This window comes from Sapajus apella, unplaced genomic scaffold (assembly GCF_009761245.1).
Source record: "Sapajus apella isolate SASKATOON/1434 unplaced genomic scaffold, GSC_monkey_1.0 scaffold48, whole genome shotgun sequence".
NCBI classification, from domain to species: Eukaryota; Metazoa; Chordata; class Mammalia; order Primates; family Cebidae; genus Sapajus; species Sapajus apella.
The window spans coordinates 16,466,807-16,486,539 of record NW_022436988.1 but is presented as its reverse complement, the minus strand read 5'-3'; the positions used below and the strand labels follow the sequence as shown (position 1 = coordinate 16,486,539).

Genomic DNA, 19,733 nt, shown 5'->3' with positions numbered 1-19,733 from the left:
AAGAGAGGGCAGGCCAGGTGTGACCCACAACCATAGTTTGCCAAACCCTGCCCTAGAAGCATGAACTCCAGCGCGATCTGCAGTGTTCAAGGCAAGGATCCCAGCTGCCGCTCACGTCTGAGCTCCACTTCGGAAAGCTGGACAAGTACCGTGGGGTTTTGGAAGGCAGAAGAGTGCAAATCATGGCTCTCCATGTGGCCCTTAGTGTCTAACTGCTAAGCCCTGCTTCCTGATGTTCTTCACAACAAAAATCTGGCATCAGAAATCAGACACGGGCTGGCTGCTTTAGCGCTGCGTTGGCACCAGGTGCGTCCGTGGCAGGCTCTAGAAATAGCCCCTCCTATTTTTAACACCCTTGCTTCATCAGAGGGTTTCTAGTTTCTCCCGAAAACAACCCCAGGGCCTAGAGATACGAGTTGGAATTCAGAGCCTCTAAGCCACGTGTGTGGCCCTCTTGTCCCCACAAAAGTCCTCAGCATACCCGGGCGACCTGCTTTCCCTTCTCGTTTGGGGTCAGGGGGCCCCTGGGATGTGGCTGAGAATCTGAGCGATTTCAACGCGAGGCGCAAGGAAAACATGAGTTTTCTGAGAGCTTTTTATTTCTAGCTACAGTCAGATTCTACCCAGTTAAAAATGCTTCCCAGGGCTCCTGGAAGCCAAGGAGGGGATGTTCGGCTCATCAGAGAGGGTGTGTTTTATCACTGAGTAGGAGAGGCTGGTCCTCATTGTATCGCTGAGTAGAAAGGCTGGCTATTTACACGGAGCACCCAGAGCTGGCAAACACAGGTTGTCCCTGCGATGTTCATAAAGGACAACTGGAGGCAGCTAATCAGAGGCTGGTACAGTGGGGACACCTCTAAGCTCCAGGGGACACTGGGTCCCTGCAAACACCTGTCCACCTGCTGGCCCTGCCTCCCCCGACTATGGCCAGGTCGGGACTCAGGTCCTTTTGCTCTATCTCAGGGGAGGCTGCGGCAGCCCAGGGGAGCTCAGAGAGAGGAAGTAGCCCGTGACTGTCACGGGTTGGGGGTGGGGTGCAGATGGGAGCAGGGTGGAGCTAAAATTACTCAGGCCTCCTCTCTGGAAGGTTCCAGGCTGAGACCTGGCTTCCTGGGGAAGAAGCCTGAGGGTCGCCACGGCTGCAGGAAGCCTAGTGCTCAGGCTCAGCGTCCATGCAGGACTCCCAGGGGTTCTGGGGCATTCGAGGCAGGGAGAACAGCAGGAGGGTGACACCGCCAAGGAAGAGGAGGATGAAGGCGGCGCAGGCGCAGGCGAAGGACCAGGAGTAATAGTACTCGATCCAGACGGTGTCCTCACTGTCAATCATGCGCTTCACCGACTGCCGCATGACCTCCACTGAGACGAGGATGCACAGACCTGGGGCAGAGCCAGAGACGCTCAGGGACGGAGGGGCCCCTGCCGTTGCCCCCAGCCCCACCCTGGCCTGTGTGCTTGGAGGAGGCAGTGATCTTGCCTTGGGGGAAAAGCCACCTCAAGGCAGTTTCTAGCTGGGAACCTGCAGAAGGATCCATTTGTCCTCCCACCACCCAATCCTGTATCCCTCAGAAGGGTGGCCACATGGCCGGGTGTGGTGGCTCATGCCTGTAAGCCCAGCACTTTGGGAGGCTGCGGCGTGAGGATCGCTTGAGGCCAGGAGCTTAAGACCAGCCTGGGCAACATAGTGATGAGACCTCTGTCTCTACAAAAAGTTAAAATAAAAAATTAGCCAAGTGTGGTGGTGCACATCTACAGTCCCAGCTACTCGGGAGGCTGGAGTGGGAGGAACCCTTGAACCCAGGAGTTTGAGGCTGCAGTGAGCTGTGATTGTGCCACTGCACTCCAGCCTGGGGAACAGAGCGAGACCCTCTTTCTCGTCCCTCAAGAAAAAGTAAGAAGGTGACCACGTTTCTTTCCTTCTTTTGTCCATCATTCTCTGGGCGGTTTCTTCGGGGCCTTGAGGACTGTGGGGAGGAATGGACAAACCACCCAGCTCTCTCTCCCTCTAACCCACCTGGAGTCGCTGAGGGCCTGGCCAGGTTTGCCCCTGGTTGGGGATGGAGCCTGTGAAATGCTCCCTACCCAAATCCCTCGGTAGGCATGAGAGTGGAGCAGAGAATCCCCGTGACATGGTCCTCCGGCCCCGAGATTGGGCAGGGCCCCCAGTCTACCTGCAAAGGCGTAGAACATGGACGCGGGCCGCAGCAGGTAGTCCCTCTTATTTTGGAGGGACAGGAGGACGCAGAGGCTGCCTAGGATGACGAAGCCAAGGCCGAAGATGGCGATGGCGGCCGCCGAGATGCTGTACTCTGCGAACACAAGGGACACGAAGCATGCGGCCTCAGCCCGGGAGCTCTCGCCGTGGCTGGTCAGGGACAATGCCTGCACCACAGTTCCCATTTCACACGTGGGAAAGCTGACAGCCTTGGGGACCAAGTCCTGCCCTACGGCCCATGCAAAGCCAGGCTGCCCCAGGGCTTCTTCCACCCCTGTCTTTCCAGAGTACCAGGCTGCAAGGTCCCCAATGGGGCAGGGGCAAGAGGCAGGTGGCTGGAGACCTTTCTAGAACAGAAACTTTTCTCCGATGGACCGGAGGCAATGGGGCTGGGGGGTCTGTCCTGGGGTTAAGGAGCAAAGGACAGCTTGTCACCCAGCCTGGTGCACATGAGGCTCTGCCAGTGTGCATGGCAGTGTGTGTGTGCATGTGTCTGTGTGGCAGTATGCGTGTCTGTGTGTGGTTAGTGTGTCTGTTAGTGTATGTGCCACATGTGTGAGGATCTGTCAGAATATGTTAGTGTCTGTGTATGTTAGTGTGTGCCTGTGTCAGTGTATGTGTGTGTTATGTGTCTCTGTGTGTGCTAGTATCTGGGTCTATGTCAGTACGTTGGTGTGTGTCACTTGTGTCATGTGTGTCTGCACGTGCTCGTGTGTACATGTTTCTCTGCATGGTAGTGTGTGTCCGTGCGTCATTACTTGTGTGTCATTGTGTCTTGTGTCATTGTGTGTGTCTGTGTCTTGTATGTGTGTCATTGTGTGTTATTGCCTGTGGATCACTGTATGTCATATGTGTGTAACTGTGTGTCATTGTATGTGTCAGTGTGTGTCTCTGTGTCTGTCTTGTGTGTGTAATTATGTGTGTCAGTGTGTGTCTCTCTGTGTCTTATGTGTCACTGTATGTGTGTGTCACTGTCTCTGTATGCCTGTGTGTGTCTTGTGTGTGTCATTGTGTTTCTGTGTGTCACTGCTTGTGTGTCATTGTATGTGTACATGTGTGTCAGTGTGTCTGTGTGTCTTGTGTGTGTCATTGTGTATGTCATTGTACGTGTGTCTCTGTGTGTGTGTATGTGTGTGTGTGCATGTGTGTCTGCCCACGCACACTGTGCAGCTGTCTGGGCGCGGGCATGCTGGGGTCTGTACTCCCGGCAGTGGCTGTGTGCCTGAACTCTGTTGATCCTGAAAAGCTCCCAGAGCCCACCATGCCCTCCTGCTACTCGGGGAGGGATTTCTAGGTGAGGGAGGGACTGAGACTGTCCCTGCAGATGCTATCACATTCCATCGAGAGCCACCACGGGGCTTCTGAGCACTCATTCCACACCCACAGCTCCCGTCACAACAGCTGCCCCTGGGTCAGAGCCTGCCAGGAAGTGCTGCTTCCACGGAGGCTCCCTGGCCCCGAGGCAGGGAAACTCTGGGCACTGGAGAGGCAGGGACTCTGCCTAGGGCCTCCAGAGCAGGGAGGTGATGAGGCTGTGGAGCAGGGAGGTGACGAGGCTGTGGAGCAGGGAAGTGACGAGGCTGTGGAGCAGGGAGGTGACGAGGCTGTTGTTCAAATGCACTGCGGGATGCTTCTCATCAGGCATTCTCCCCGAATGACTTTCTAACTCTGTGGTGCACAACACAAAAGCCCCCTCTTGTCACCTCTGCCCCCTTTCCACCCAGGCTCACCCTTCTGAGTGGTGAATTCGAAGATCTCCGAGCTCTCGCCGGGGTTAAAATGCCTGAAGTAGGAACAGTTCTTCTCTGCAAAGGAGGAGACAGCCTGTGAGTTGAGAGGAGGGCCCGCAGCGAGGACAGGCCGGGCAGAGAGCACAGCGCCATTCTGCTGGGCATGCAGGGGCTCTGGCTGGCTCCCTGCTCCCTATATCCCTAATCTGGGCCGAAACATCTGTCTTTGACCCTTAGGCAACATCTCAGTGGGATAACGAGGTTGCCTAGAAGGCTGGGAGGTCTTCAGGGAGCTGAAGCTGGATGAGCCTGCAGGGCAGATGGCATGTGGGTTTTGCACCCCATTAGGCAGATGGGGTAACTGAGGCCCAGGTTCAAGCCATTTTTCAGGGTGTTCAGGGTGCATAATCAACAAAGAACCAATCAGCAGTCTCCAATGGGGCTGACTCTGCCCCCCAGGGGACACTGGGCAATGCCTGGGGACATACTGGTATTGAGAGGGATACACCTGGCATCTGGTTGGTAGAGGCCACAGACTCTCCTGAAATCCTACCACACACAGGACAGGACCTCCCAGCATGGAATTATCCAGGCCAAAACGTCAACAGTGCCAAGACTGAGAATCCCCTGATCAACCCCACATCTGGGACTGTGTTTCTCAGCAGAATCCAGGCGCGCCCTGATTCCCTGGGGGGACCTGGGGAGCAGTGCTGTTCAAAAGCTTTCTGGGAGATTCTGATGCAGCCAGGATAGGACCCCCTGCTCCAGGCTTCTTAAAGTGCCCTGCAAAGGGCCTTTTCTGAGTGGCCATTGGATGGCCTGATGCAGGTGGAACCCCCCATGAGGGCTGAATGTGACCATCAGGTGGTTTCACTGGGCCCTGGGTCTCTGTGAGACAGCCCAGATGAGACCCACCTCACAATCGTTGTAAACGCTGTGGAAGTCTGTGGGCAGTAGGAACACAAATCTGAATTTGGCAAGGGAGAAGGGAAGGGCTCAGCACAAGGAAATTCATGCTGATTTAAAATATAATTTCACTTCCATTTTTCTCTTTCAGCCTCTCTCTCATAGCTAGGTATACTATAAAATCAAAGCACAGGCCGGGTGCCGTGGCTGACGCCTGTAATCTCAGTGCTTTGCGAGGCCGAGGAGGGAAGATCGCTTGAGTCTAGGAGTTTGAGACCAGCCTGACCAACATGATGAAACCCCATCTCTACTAAAAGCATGATAATTAGCCAGCTTTGGTGGCAGGTGCCTGTAATCCCAGCCACTCGGAGGCTGAAGCAGGAGAATTGCTTCAACCTGGGAGGCAGAGGTTGCAATGCGCTGAGATCGTGCCTCTGCGCTCTAGCCTGGGTGACAAAGTGAGACTCAGTCTAAAAAAAAAAAAGGCACAGTCTTACTTCCTCCTAAATAGAATTTATCTTCTTTGCTCTTGATTTAGGAAGTGGATGAATGGGTTATTTTATATTATGTTTCCTTCAAAAACTAAATTAGTTTGCTTTTTGTTTGTGGAGGCCCTCAGATAGAAAAATATCTCTTCCTCTAGTTTAGATGGTGTCTAGTTTGTCCATTCATTTCTTCACTTCCGGGCCTCATTTAGATGCTCACAAGGCGGTTGATGCCTAGTTCTTTCTAGAAATGCACCTGCAGTGCTACCAAGGCTTTTCTTTGGGATGAAGGCTTCATTTAATCTGACCTAAATCATCTTGCTCCTGAAGCCTGTGGTCTTGTACCATTCCCCTCCTTCCCACAAAAGTCAGGGCTGCTGCCTCTCATGAGGTTGAGGAAGGAAATGACCCCTGGAGATGGGATCTGGTTTAGCAGCAATAAACGTTCCTGGCAGAAACAGCCCTCTCTGTGCACTTCTATATTTAAATCACTTTCCTTTTGAACCGGTTACCTGGGGTGTCTGACTGCTGTTGGTGATGTCAGAATTGGTGCTCTGCTCTTCTCTCTCTGCATCCGGTGCTATTTTAAAGCATGCTGCGGCCCTCTTCTATTTGTTGGATTATTAGCTATAGATCCCTGGAGTCACTGCTTCAAAATGGCCCGTGCTATGTCATAAGTCTCCACGTGTCTCACTCTGGACAAAGAAACGTTTCTGTTTCATTCTTTAAGGGCCAATTTCAGTTGTCAGAATTGACTGAATTCAAGTGTATTTCACACTCAGCTGCCTCCCCGACTGCTGGAAAGCCGTCAGTTAAAATCCTTCCTCATGGAGGGCCTGAGATGAGGGCCACGGAGTGCCTCGCTGGGGCACAGCTGTTCACACCTGCTGGGTAGCTGAGGGGGTTCTCGTACAGGTAGCATTTGGCTTGCCAAATCCCCACCAGATAAACGCCAGGCTCCATCTGGCTGCTGGCTGCTTGGATAGAAACGATCTTAACTCAGACACAGGAGTAGGCTCCGTGTCTGCAGGAGCCAGGCTGTGAGCTTTTCAGGGGATGCTTTCTTTCAGTGGCCCAGGTACAATGTTCCCCCTCCCTCTCCTCCATTAAGTGTCCTCCAATGCGGGGAGAGGGTTCCCAGTGGGTAGGATTCCTTCTCAGGGCCTCAAGAAGCCTCAGCTTCACTCTTACGTGGCTGAACTGGGGGCCTGAGGATGGATGGGCTGACCCTGTCCCCTCTCTTGGGCTTAGCACATGAAAAAGGCCAGTGTCTCCTGCCCTGAACCTGGGAGAAGCATCCACTCCTGGGCTATGTGGCTGCCCATTGGAGACCGTAAACCCTTTCATGGTTTGTGATGGCCCCTGTAGCAGTGGGGACACGTCAGACCCAGGCCTCATTCAGGACAAATTAGGCCAGACATCTGCCCATGTCACTTAAGAGGGCGCAGGGTCCTGTTCAGATGAACAGACCCTGCTATGAGCCCCTTCCCTTCCTGCCTTGTCCCTGGGTCCAGGTGGATATTATTTGGGAAACTGAGCATCCAGGGAAACTTAAAGAGGAAGTACATCCGAGGTGGACCTACCTTAGTCACGGGTCAAGAGGAGAGGGACAGTGACGGTCCTGTGCAGACCCTGAGCCTTCCCACCTCTGCCTCTGGGATGTCCCTCCCTGCCCGCCTGCCCTGGCTGTCATAACACCTGCACAAAGATCAGGGATTGCAGCTTTGCTTCTGGCTAAGTCAGCAGAGGTTCCAAAGCCGGATGATCTGGGTGTTGGGAACTCTGAGGCTCTGCCAGTCTCCTTTGTCTCTGCAAATGGTTTATGCTGAGGTCAATGTTCTTATTTCCATAAGACTCAGTGGTCTAAAAATATTAAATGCGGTATTTCTTAAAAATATGGTGAAAGCTCTCAGGCTTGACTGGGGGATGGAATAGTCTGGCTAGCCAAGCGTTCTGGTTGAGGGTGTTAGTAACTGCGCAGAGCCATGTCTAGTGTGCCAGTTTCAAAGAATTAGAGCAGAAGCCACATTTAGCTCCAAGCGGAGCTTGAGTTAATAGGGATCTTTTTGTGATAGTTGGAACAGCTGGTAGGATTAGGGGATGCCCTGGGTTATCACTGAGAATGTATCAGTGCAGCAAGTGACAGTCCATGGAGACTTTAATATGTTCAAAGACTTTGTGGATTTGTCCAGATCCAAGGGAACTGGTTCTCCAGGGATGCAAGGACGCCTCTGGCTGGCATTGATGCTAGTGTGGTGTTTAGCCTTTGAGTAAAATAAGTTCTCTCCGCTCCTGACAGTGGTTTCTCTGGGCTGTGTCTCCTCCCACACCTCTGATTGAGGAATTTTATAAAATGGGCTGGAGAAATCTCCAACACCTGACCCTGGATCTTCAGAGCACTGCTCTTCCGTGGGGGAAGCTGGCTTTGGCCTAGGCCTCCGGCATGGACTCCTGTGGGTGTTGAGGGGAGCTGATGAAATTCCTGGGGTCATATCATGCTCTTTCATGCAGTCCCAATTCCTGCACTGAGAGAAGATGGACCACTAGGGAAGATAGGGCACTAGGCGAAGTGCACCTTGGGGCAGCCTGCCTCCGGTGTCTCCCGACAATGGCAGAGGCCTCTACTATCCTCATTCTGGAGGCATTATAATTGATCTTAGATGTTGGTCGTGTACATGGAAGTCCTTCTAAGACTCTTTGGGGGACAGTAGAAAAATTAGACAATGCTTTCCCACTGAGCCTCCAACATTCTAAGGCTAAAGGGGACCTTGAGAAGTCTCCTCCACTGCACCAGCTCCTGGCCCAGCTGCCCTCAAACTATGCCAGGTCAAAAGCTGGACTCTGTTCACTTGGGTCAGAGCTTTTAGGACCTGTGTTTATATGCACAATAGAGGGTGTGGGAAGGAACTGGAGAGAAAGGAGACTCTAGATTCAAGACTTGGGTGGCGAACTTCTTCTGCTTGTTAGCTAGTTAGCCTGGGGAAGGCTGTGTTCAGCCTTAGTGTAACTACCTGCAGAATAAGAACCACCTGTAGAATGAGAACCTACTCACTGGGTTGTTGTAAAGTAGTTAATGTATTGACTAAAAAGCTGAATGTTAGCGGTAAATGTCTGAATGTGAGTCCTGGTTGCTCTGCTCATTACCTGTGTCACCTTGGTCAAATATCTCAACCTCCCAGTGCTTCATTTTCTTTATCTGTAAGATTGGAATGATGATAATAGTATGGACTTCATGAAGGTTTTTGTGAGGATTAGATGAGCTAATATATGTATGTCATCCCACCACCTTCTGGCTTCCATAGATCTGGGGGGAAATTGGCTGTTCATCTTGTTAAGGATTCCTTGTATGTGATGAGTTGCTTCTTTCCGTTTTTTATGATTCTCTGTCTCTGTCTTTTAACAGTTTGATTTTGATGGTCTAATGTGGATCCCTTAGAGTTTATTCTACCTGAAGTTCATTGAGCTTCATACATTTGTAGATTTTTAACGTTTTGCATCCAATCTGGGAAGCACATGCACGTTATTTTTCATGTACCTTTTTGGCTCTGTTCTCTCTTTCACTCTCCTTCTGGCACTCCCTTTATGCACTTGATGGTGTCCCACAAGTGTCTGAGGCTCTCGTCACTTTTCTTTATTCTTTTTTTCTGTCTGTTCCCCAGACTGGCTAATCTCAACTGCCTTATCTTCAAGGTCATTGATTCTTTTGCCTGCTCGGATATGCTATTGAGCCCCTCTAGTAAATCTTTCATTTCAGTTATTGTACTTTTCAACTCCAGAATTACTATTTGATTCTTTAAAAAGTAACTTCTGTCTCTTTATTGATAGTTTCTATTTCATGATACATCATTTTCATCTTTCTTTTGACTTTTTTTTCAAAGTTCTTTGGACATATTTACAATAGCTGATTTAAATTCTTTGTCTAATAAGCCCAATATCTGGCTTCCTTAGGGATCTATTAATTTCTCTCTGCCCCATATATGATCCATATCAGTTTGGCTCTTTGCATGTCTTGTATTATTTATGTGTATATTTATTTATTTAGAGACAGAGTCTTGCTCTGTCACCCAGACTGGAGTGCAGTGGCATGATCACAGCTCACTGTAGTCTCTAGCTCCTGGGATCAAACAATTTCCTCACCTAAGCCTTGGGAATAGCTAGAATTACAGGCACATGCCACCATTCCTGGCTATTTTGTGGGTTTTTTTTTTTTTTTTTTTTTTTTTGGTAGAGACAGGGTCTCACTATATTGCTCAGGTTGATCTCAAACCCCTGGCCTCAAGCAATCCTCTCACCTCGGCCTCCGAAAGTGCTGGGATTACAGGAGTGAGCCAGCACACCCAGCCAGTAGTTTTTAAACAATATAATGTGGCAACTCTGGAAATCAGTTGTTCCCACTTCTTGAGGATTTGTTCCTGTTGTTTGTTTAGTGACTTTTTTGAACTAATATGGTAAAGTCTGTGTTGTCATCTGTGACCACTCAAATCCCTGTTCAATTACCTTAGTGGCCAGTTAGAAATTTCCTAAAATGCTTATAAACAATACCTCTCCCAGTCTTTACTGAGGGGCTCTGTGCATATGACTTTCACACTCAGCTAAGCCACCCACATCTCTGCCTTAGCCTTCACTTTCTGTTTGAACAGAGCCTCACAACAAGGCAGAGGTGAGTGCTTAGGGCCTTCTCAAGTCTTTCCCTAGCATGCACATAGCACTGTTTATGCACATGGCCTCCTAGATTCCCAGGAATATGTTGAAGCTTTTCAAAGCAACCTATGGACATCTCAGTCTCCAGTTTCTTGATTGGCCTATTGTTTTGCCCAACTATTATCTACTGCCTCAGGCAGCCATGATGTTGAGCAATCATCTCTAATTATTGACTATTTGCACTCATGAGCTCAGAGTCAGATAAAAAAGAAACAGCTTCTCAAGCAAGGATTTTCAGGGAATCACCAGACAAGTCACATAATGACAATTCTCTGGGAATGCGCCTTTGATCCAACCCCATTCTCTCCCCTCCAGAGGCTAGTGGGATGCTGGTTTTCACTGATTATGGAATGTTGGTTTGCAGGGTTACTACAGAGCTGGGAAATGGAAAAGAACAGGGCAAGTTAAAACACCACAGAACTCACTGGTCCCGAGATTTACCCATTTTTCTTGCTGGATTGCTACAAGACTGATTAATTTTCAGAGTTCTGAAAAGGCTAATTCTGACCATTTCTGCCAGCAATCTCATTGCTTTTATGGAGAAGAAGATTTTTGGAGGTTCTTTCTCCATCATTTTTTCCCCCAATGTCATTAGAAGTTAATACATGTAAAGCATTTACTACAATATTTGGCACATAGGGTTACATGTATGTGCCATTATTATTGTTGTTGTTAATTGAGAGGCCACATATGAACTCACTTCCTCCCTCTAGAGAAGAGTGGTCCCAGGGAGCACAAGAAGGGCAGATAGGGAAAGAGAAAGATGTCCATTTGCACAGAAAAGAGAGGTAAAAAGGCAAGAACATACTTTGGAAGATTACTGAGGGAAAGGTAGTGCTGTGTCACAAGCATGGGAGGTATGGTTCATGGCTGGTTAGGCTAAGAAGGCAAAGAGGTAGATCCTGGTCAGGCTCAAGCTCAAGCAATGCCTGTTGGTTCCCTGAGATTGGTCCAGTCACCTCTCACTAGCATGCTGCCCCCCTATGATTGGTCCAGTCACCTCTCACTAGCATGCTGCCCCCCTATGATTGGTCCAGTCACCTCTCACCGGCCTGTTGGCCCCCTGTGATTGGTCCAGTCACCTCTCACTAGCCTGTTGGTCCCTTGTGATTGGTCCAGTCACCTCTTGCCAGCCTGTTGCCCCCCTGTGATTGGTCCAGTCACCTCTTATCAGCCTGTTGGCCCCTGTGATTGGTCCAGTCACCTCTCACCAGCCTGTTGCCCCACTGTGATTGGTCCACAAACCTCTCCCAGCCTGTTGCCCCCCTGTGATTGGTCCAGTCACCTCTCACCAGCCTGTTGCCCCCCTGTGATTGGTCCACTAACCTCTCCCAGCCTGTTGCCCCCCTGTGATTGGTCCAGTCACCTCTCACCAGCCTGTCTCTTCCTTGTGTGGACTCTGTTCACTGCCCAGCCCTCTTCTCTGACTTTAAAATGCAGATGGTTCCAGAGACGGGTGAACAGGACTGTAACAGCACGTCTCTGTGCATGGTCCCTGAAGAAGCTACTCGCCCTGCCCTGCCCTGCCCTGCCCAGGGGAGTTGGCTGGAGGCTGTGCCTGTTTACGGGTGTGCTCAGCAGTGGCCAAGGGACATGGGCATCCGGGCTATGCGATACCCTGCAAGCACATGCTCACACCTGTCACCCTCAGCACCGGGACTTGGTGTTTCTACAATAGCTGGGTACCTACGAGTCTTCTGGGTGCCCAGTTGGGGTGAGCAAGGGAGGGGATCTCTGGAGCAAGCAAGAGGGAAGGAAGAGGGAGCAGAGACATGGGAGGATGGGGTCTGGGCTCTCTGACCCACAAACAGACTGCAAGATCTTTGGGGACTCAGCCTGAGTGTCCTTGAAGGACAGGTGTCAAGGAACATCCAGTCTGATAAAAGATGGAATAATCCTGAAAGCCAGGTGGGACATCACACTGACATCACCCTGCTCCACTGCCACCGTGGATGGGCGTCCGTAAGCCCGGGAAGGGATCTTATGTTGCTGAGAGTCAGTCCCATATTTTATAGAGGAAGAAGCCGAGGCTGAGATGAGCTTCGTCCTCCCTGGAGGGTCATTTGGAGGGTGGTAGGCAATGGTGACAAGATCCCTGGCTGCCTGGTCTCCATGTAGCCCTCTTTCCTCTAAAGTGCTGTATTGAATCCAGAGGCCTCCGCATTTGCAGAATAGAGGCTGGCCACGCAAATACCAGGTACTCCTGAAAAGGAGCTTACCTTTGACATGTGGTTTGGTCACATGGTAGGAAATTGAGGAATATGCTTAAATGACAGGGTGAGGAAAATGCTTTGACATGGTCTTTTAAAATGCTGACAGGGTCTGAGCTAAGGGAGGAGGCACAGAGGACTGAAGTCCTGACAAAAGTGTGGGTGGAGGCTGGGCACGGTGGCTCATGCCTCATCCCAGCACTGTGGGAGGCCAAGGTGGGCGGATTGCTTGCAGTCAGGAGTTCAAGACCAGCCTGGCCAACATGGCGAAACTCTGTCTCTACTAAAAATACAAAACTTAGGCTGGTGTGGTGGCACCTGCCTGTAATCCCAGCTACTGGGGAAGCTGAGGCAGGAGACTCGCTTGACCCCAGGAGGCAGAAGTTGCAGTGAGCCGAGATCGCACCACCACACTCCAGCCCAGGGAACAGAGCGAAACTCTTTCTCAAGAAAAAGAAGGTAGGGGGAAGGTGGCTCACCCACAGCCATGTCCTGCTTCATAGACATTCAACCTGTGCAGCTGCCCCAGGCCCAGGGCCCGCAAGGGTCCATGCTTAGTTTCATGCCCTGCTGTCACTGCCTTGAAATCCTCGGTAATTTGGAGCAGGGAACCCTGCACTTTCATTCAGCACAGGACCCTGCAAATTCACCTGTCTAGTCTCCTCTCCTGCCTCAAGTCCAGGAACGACCCCGCCAGCCTGATAGGTGCCCCCAGCTTGAGCACACAGAGCCACTCAGCCTGTCGTGGCAGGGAGGGAGTGATCAGGTGGGGCCCAGAAGCCCCCGGGCTGGTAGAGCCAAAGTCCCTTTCTTGAGCCTGCTCAGCTGTCTGCTCTGGGCGAAAAGCCCCAAGGTCCAGCCAGACAGAAATAGCTGGGACAAGCGCCCTCGTCTTATAACCCAGCTCCGGCCACCAGCACAGCACATGCGATTCAGATTGTCTTCCCTGGGCAGAAAGGGCTGGGTGGCTGCCCTGTTCTAGGCAGACAAACCTGCCTTCCTTCGCGTGGGCAACTTTGCTGGGGAAAGATGGGGAAGGGCGGGAGGTGGGGATTGGGAGGGAGGCTGGGTACGTTACCCCCGGGCAGGGTGATGGGCCCGCAGGTCTTGCTGTCGTCCATGGGGATGCGCTTGGTACAGATCCGCCAGAGGCCGAAGTGGGCCGCCTCGCAGGTGGTGTTGTGGTGCTCCAGGTGGGGGCTCAGCACAGCCCAGTGGTCGGTGACCACGGCCGTCGTGGCCAGCACGATGCCCGCCAGGATGCAGAAGAGGGTCACGCGGACCTTCAGCATTTTGGTCTGGGACATGGTGGTCGCCGAGGCGTGGGTGCCCTGGGCAGGGTCCGGTGGCTGCGTCTCCTAGGGCAGGTGACAGCCGAGCTGGGGGGGTGGCAGCGGCTGTTGAGCTGGGAGTGGCCGCTAAGTTTAGTGTGGCCTGGCTGAGCCAGAGTGGGCTGGCCTTGCGGCTGAGGGACGCTGGACATGCTGAGCAGCTGCCCAGACGTGTCAGGGGCCTGAGGGAGGCTGCTATTAATGCCCGTCTCCAGGCGTGGCATCGAGGACAGCTTCTGCTCAGGTTTCAGGGGTTTCTGTCCCTCTGGGAGCCAGAAGTACCCTGGTAGGGGGTCAAGGAGAGAAGGCTCTGGGTGGTAGATTGAGGCCTCTACGGAGTAGCAGCTCAGGGTGTCTGAATTGGGAGGGAGTGGGCAGCAGGGGCTGGGGGTGGGGACCTGCCTGCTCTGGGCTGATGGGAAAGGGCAGCCCAGGGCAGGGGAGGAGACCAGAGCTGCAGGCTGCCTGGCCCTCCTGGGCTCCCACGGGACAAGTCTGTCACCAGCGGGGCAGTGAGTAGGTCTTCATCCTGGGATCTGGGGAGCCTAGGACTCTGTTTAGGGACATCCCAGGGACCTCATCCAGGACCTCTGGAGTCTTCCTCTTAGGGAAGTGTTTTAGCCACAAACTCCATGGCCTCTCCCAAACTGTGGGAAGATTATCGGTGGTTCCCAGGCCTGGCCTTTCCTAGCTCTGACCCCTCCATGAGAACATCACTTCCTTCTCAACTCTCTTTCCATACCCGGAACTGGGTCCAGAGCAAAGCTGTACTGGGGGTCAGTGTCTGTATTGCCCGCAGCGTGTCCCTGAAACCAAGAGAGAACGGCCTGAAGAGGACGAGGAATCCCGTTGGACTTGGTCATTCTGTTTTCGGGGTACTCTGTTTGGTTTTGCCTTCTATTAACAGCAGGTGATAACGATTTTTATTTAATTTGCACACACTTATTTAATTTGCAAAATAAGTGTGTGAGTAAAAAAGAACAAATAGGTTGATTTACGGGGGATAATTAGGAGGCTTGTGAGTGCTTAGACATGGCAGAGGACATAGAAAGCCTGGGTCCCAGGTTCCTGTGAGCCTGGCTTCCCTCCAGGGGTCCCCAAGGCTCTGGCCCCTACATCCCTCCGGGGTTGTGCCGTCTCTTCTTTCTCAGCTCACCGGGTAGCCCTTTTTGGTCTAGCTGAGAGGCTGATGCATGACCAGGAACAGCCTCCTGAGATGGCTGGGGCCTTGAGTTTCAAAATCCTGGCCTCAGATTGACACGGTTTACAGAGACTCTCCACATGTGGACAGAAACGTTCCAGCCTCCCGTCTTGGAATCCCAGAAAGTTCATGGCGATGATAGTAGCAATGGCTCATCTTCAGCGAGGGCTTCCTATGGACCAGGCACTCTGCTAAGCCTTCCCTCAGCATCACAGTTATTCTCCACACCAATCCACAAGGGAGCTACAACTCTTACTGCATTTCACAGATAAGGACAAGGAAGCTCAGAGACATGACGCTACTTGTCCAAGGTCACACAGCGGGAAAATGAGGAAGCCAGGTTTCAGAACCCAGAACTCAGTCTTAACCCATGGTTTGAACTGGGAAGAAGCTTCAAGATCTACTGTGACAGATTAGGAATCTGCAGCCCAGAGAGGAGATGTGACAAGCCAGGGCCACTTGGTGAACAGCCCCAGGGATGAGCAGAACCCTCGTGTCTCCAGCCACCGGCTTGTGGTTATGGCAGTTCCATCCAAACTTTCATATTTTAAAAATCAGTCTCTCATCCAGATTACGATCTCCCGAGAGCTTTTCTCCCCACTGTTCTTATCTCTGCCCCCTTCCTCCCTGCCCCCCCCACCTCTGTGTTCCCAGTGGGCGCTAATCCATCACAACTGACTGATGGCTGACTGACTGCTGACACCTGCCGCCGCCCCTGCCTCAGCTCGCGGAGGAACTGCCTGTCTCCAGGTGGGTGGACTGTCTCCATGGGGAACTCCCAGAAGCTGGGATATGGTCACAGCTTTTCAGCCCTCTCACGCTGCTTGTGGGGGCCCAGCTTCAGGACCCTGGTACCTGGGGACCTCAGGGGGTGCTGGACAGCTTGAACAGACCTACTGAGTGCCAGGCACCCCAGCAAAGCAGTAACCAGGGAGCCAAAAAAAGGTTCCAGTGTTTTAAGACAAAATATCTCGAAAGAAGCTATTTAATTTTAGCATTACAAGTAAATACAGTGTCACTCGGAGAATAAGTGTCTTTTGAATTTCCTGGTGTGGTGGTGGCGGGGGGATGCCCTAAGATTTTCTGTGCCAAGAGCCTCTGACAGCCTCGGAAAGCAGCCTGAGTGGGCTCAGCCCATGGAGTACACCAGCGCCAGCCATGGAGACGTGGCAGGCCCATCAAAGATGCAAGCCTTGGCAGGGGCAGCCACCGACAACCTCTGCTGCTCTTTCCCTCGGTGGGGGCAGGTTTGTGCCCCACGCGGGGGTCCAGAGTCCCCCGCCCCAGTGCAGTGAAAGCATGAAAGATTGATGGCCTCTTCCTTTTGAAGTCATCTTTGTGTAAATCACACCACGAGGCCGGCAGCTGCAGCTGCTGCAGGCAAGTCCACGCTCTCTTCCCTGTTTACTGAAAGCTCCTTCAAAGACGCCTTTTCTGCTCACAGAGGCACTGCTGGGCTGCCTGCCTGGTCCCCCAAGGGCCTGGCAGGGCCAGGAAGGGACTTCAGTAGTCACAGGCATTTTCTGGGAGTTGAGCAGGGCGACATCCATGTCCTCACCCTTTCCAGGGCAACAGGAAGGGGCGCATCTCACGGGGCAGCATGTGAGAGGGAGACCAAGCTAGTGGGTGATGGAGCCAGCCCCAAGCAGATCCCCGCACTGCCTGTCTCCAGCTGTGCGGCTTCCAGCAAGCCATGAGCCTTTCTAAGCCGCCCTTTGTGAAATGAGGGCCACTGGCCTGGCTGCGGAGGGGATGGAAGGGCTGGAGGGAGTGCCTTGGACCAGCTTAGCCACGGTAGGCGCCATGGGCTGAATCGTGTTTCCCCCAAGTTCATATGTTGAAGCCCTAACCCCTAGTGTGATGGTGTTTAGAGATGGGGTCTTCGGGAGGTAATTAAATGAGCTCAGAGGGTGGGATCCTTGTGATGGTGGCAGTGGCTGTATTAGTCTGTTCACACACTGCTAATAAAGACGTGCCTGAGACTGATAATTTATAAAGGAAGGAGGTTTAATGGACTCACAGTTCCACATGGCTGGGGAGGCCTCACAATCATGGCGGAAGGTGAAGAAGGAGCAAAGACCACGTCTTACGTGGCGCCAGGCAAGAGAGCATGTGCAGGGAACTTCCCTTCATAAGACCATCAGATCTTGTGAGAGTTATTCACTATCATAACAGCAGAGGAAAGACTCACCCCATAATTCAGTTACTTCCCACTGGGTCCTTCCCAAGACACAGAATTAGTAAAGATGGGGTTTCACCATGTTGGCCAGGCTGGTCTTGAACTTTTGACCTCAAGTGATCCATCCGCCTTAGCTTCCCATCCTTCTTGGCCTCCCAAAGTGCTGTGATTACAGGTGTGAGCCACTGCACCCGGCCTAAAGATTTTCATACTTCTTTTCATGAGGATCTGAACGATATCATTAATATTATTTCTTTAGGGGAAGGTCAAAGTAAAAAGTGGCAATTTAAAGAAAAAGGGGAAGCAGGCCAGGCGAGGTGGCTCCCAGCCCTCCTCAGACCCTCCTGCCCCCTCTTTCCCTTACAGGGACTCTGTCCTTCTATCTGGGCCCGCCCACATAATCCAGGATAATCCGAGCATCTGAAGTTCTTAATTTAATCATGCCCTCCAAGTCCTTTTTGTCATGTAAGGCCACATATTCACAGGTTCCAGGGATTAGGATGTGGACATCTCAGGGAGTCACCATTCTGCCTCCTGCAGGCACCAATTTACAAATCACTTGATTTTCTCTGATGTTACCATGCGGCTCAGCTGCAGAGATGGAGAAAATCTGAAAGGTAAGATTGGAAGAGGGTTGGGGATCTTCCAGGAGACAAAAGGTAGAAGGAGAAGAGCCCGAGGGAACTGAGATGTTGGCAAAGGCCTCGCCGTGTTCTGGACTTTAGGATGGCCCTGAAACCAGGAAGCATTGCGATTGGGAGAAGATGGAGGGGCCAAGACCTGGAGGCTTGGCAAGGTTGTAGAACAGGTGTCATGGTGCAGAGGGCATGCAGGAATTGGGAGCATTGGAAACTGTGACCAGCGAGGAGAGTGGTGGCCCTGAAGATTACACTGGGACAGTTAGGGGCAATGACAAGGTCAAGGTTGGAGACAAAGGTCAATGGAGATGAGAAGACTGGAGAGCTCTGTGGTCAGGGAGCCAGAGTGGTTGACCCCATGGACGTCGATGTGACCAAGAACCTAAGGTCTTGGCCCAGAGCCAGCATCAACCACCAGACATGAGTTAAATGAGTACCTCCAGATGATTCCAGCCCCCAGCCTTGGAGTCTTCCAGTGGAGGCCCCAGGTAGTGAAGCAGAGAAAAATCATCCTAGCCCTATCTTGTTCAAGCGGAGACAAGAGTCTTTGAGTATACTGAATGGTTGTTTAATACCACTATGTTTTCAGGTAGTTTGTTACACAGCCCTACTGACTGGTACGCTAGGCAGCTGGAGGGAATTCTATTTTGGGATGCAGAGAATGGCTAAATGTATGGTCTGGTGGGATGAAGCAGGCTCAGCCTTTGGCGAGGAGAGCAGTATGAAGCTGCTGCTATAGAGCAGTGAGGGGAGTGGGGGCAGGTGGAGGCTGAGGGTGCTGTCCCCACAGCCCAGACACTCAGGCTGCATATGCGGGCAAGCTCCTGGCTGGGTCTGGAGGTAGACAAGAAGGCCCGATCTTTCCATCAGCCTCTGGGTGTCCCGTAGGAGTGAATGTGTCCCCAGAATACTTATCAGGGGACAAAGGTCAGGTGTAGGTCCCTCCAAGCCTCCTCTCCTGCAGCTCTAACACTGCCATTAGGGGGATGTTACCTTTCTCGTGTGACTGAGGAGGGAATGGACCCTAAGCACATAAGGATGTGGGTTGGTAACCTCTTTGATTGCAGGATTTCTGTTCTTGAGGTTGCACCAGGAGTTTTGTTGAAAGCTGCAAGTTTAAAATGATCTGCCTCAGGTATATCTGCCCCATCTTCCACCCTCTGGATTCTAAAGTCCCTGAGCAACCATTTCTCCCCTCCCATCCCTACCGCGCTCCCAGATCTCTAGGGAGATCTGGGCGATGAGGGAGGGATGCTGTCTTGGGTACCAATGCAGGGAGTTGAAGGCTCAGAACATGCCTGGTTCTCAGCTCCCTGCAGAAAGGTCTCCCTTGCTTTCTTACTTCCCATCCATGCACCCCCTTTCTCCCAGGCTCTTCCTTGATGCCAGTTCCTATGGTTTCATGTTAGGGACCCAGAACAGGGCACCTTGCAGCCTGCATCACCTTCATGGAACCAGGAGGGCCCCAGCAGGGTTTGGGGGTTGCCAGGGCCTGCAAAGAAAGCAGCCACACAGCTGCCCTGACCACCTCTGCCCGGCAGCCTGGGACACTGAGGGTGAAAACAAATGAGCTTCAGCACTAGAAGGAGCTGGCAGCAGGGGCTGCTCCCAGGTGCAAGACTCAAGAATGGATGGCAGGTTTCTGCCAAAGCAAAGCAAAGCGCAGTGCGCCGGACATCCTCCGAGTCTGATTCTCAGAGCACTGCCTCCAAGGGCTCTTCTAGAATAATCCGCTGTGGGAAATTCCTTGAGTATTGTTTGTCGACAAACATTTCTGAACACTCACTCGAATGCTAGTCACTGAACTGGGGTGTTTACGTGCATTTCCTTGTTGAAAATTTAATTCATTCTCCCAACAAAGCGGGCTGGGGGATGTCTCAGAGGAGGGAACAGGCTCTGAGAGAGGCTGGGTGACTTGCCCAGTGCTGCCCCTTGGAGTGGAGGAGCTGGGTTTTGACCTCCACCCTTCTGGACTTCTACCACCTCACTGCAGCTGCTGGGCTGTTGGGGGAGCAGGGTGAGTCCCTGTGTCAGGCCGGGCCAGGCTTCTGGGCTTGCTCTCCCGATGCCTGTTCTGATTGAATTCCATCATCATTCTGTTCCCAGACACAGGGACACAGACTTCCAGGAACACCCCCGT

At 52.2% G+C, this 19,733-nt stretch overlaps 1 protein-coding gene and 1 long non-coding RNA gene across 2 annotated transcripts; one reads left to right on the top strand and one right to left on the bottom strand.

Moving 5' to 3' along the window:
* Positions 1-577: 577 nt before the first annotated feature.
* CACNG1 (calcium voltage-gated channel auxiliary subunit gamma 1) lies at positions 578-13,670 on the bottom strand. Its single transcript, XM_032241936.1, has 4 exons — positions 13,323-13,670; positions 3,943-4,017; positions 2,169-2,306; positions 578-1,377 (listed from the first exon to the last, which is right to left on the bottom strand). The coding sequence occupies exons 1-4, from the start codon at positions 13,549-13,551 to the stop codon at positions 1,151-1,153; spliced, it is 669 nt and encodes a 222-aa protein (XP_032097827.1). The 5' UTR covers positions 13,552-13,670; the 3' UTR covers positions 578-1,150.
* An 82-nt stretch (positions 13,671-13,752) lies between these two features.
* LOC116525778 lies at positions 13,753-15,803 on the top strand. The gene is made up of 2 exons (XR_004257815.1): positions 13,753-13,819; positions 14,334-15,803. It is a non-coding gene; the product is annotated as an uncharacterized LOC116525778 (long non-coding RNA).
* Positions 15,804-19,733: the final 3,930 nt, after the last annotated feature.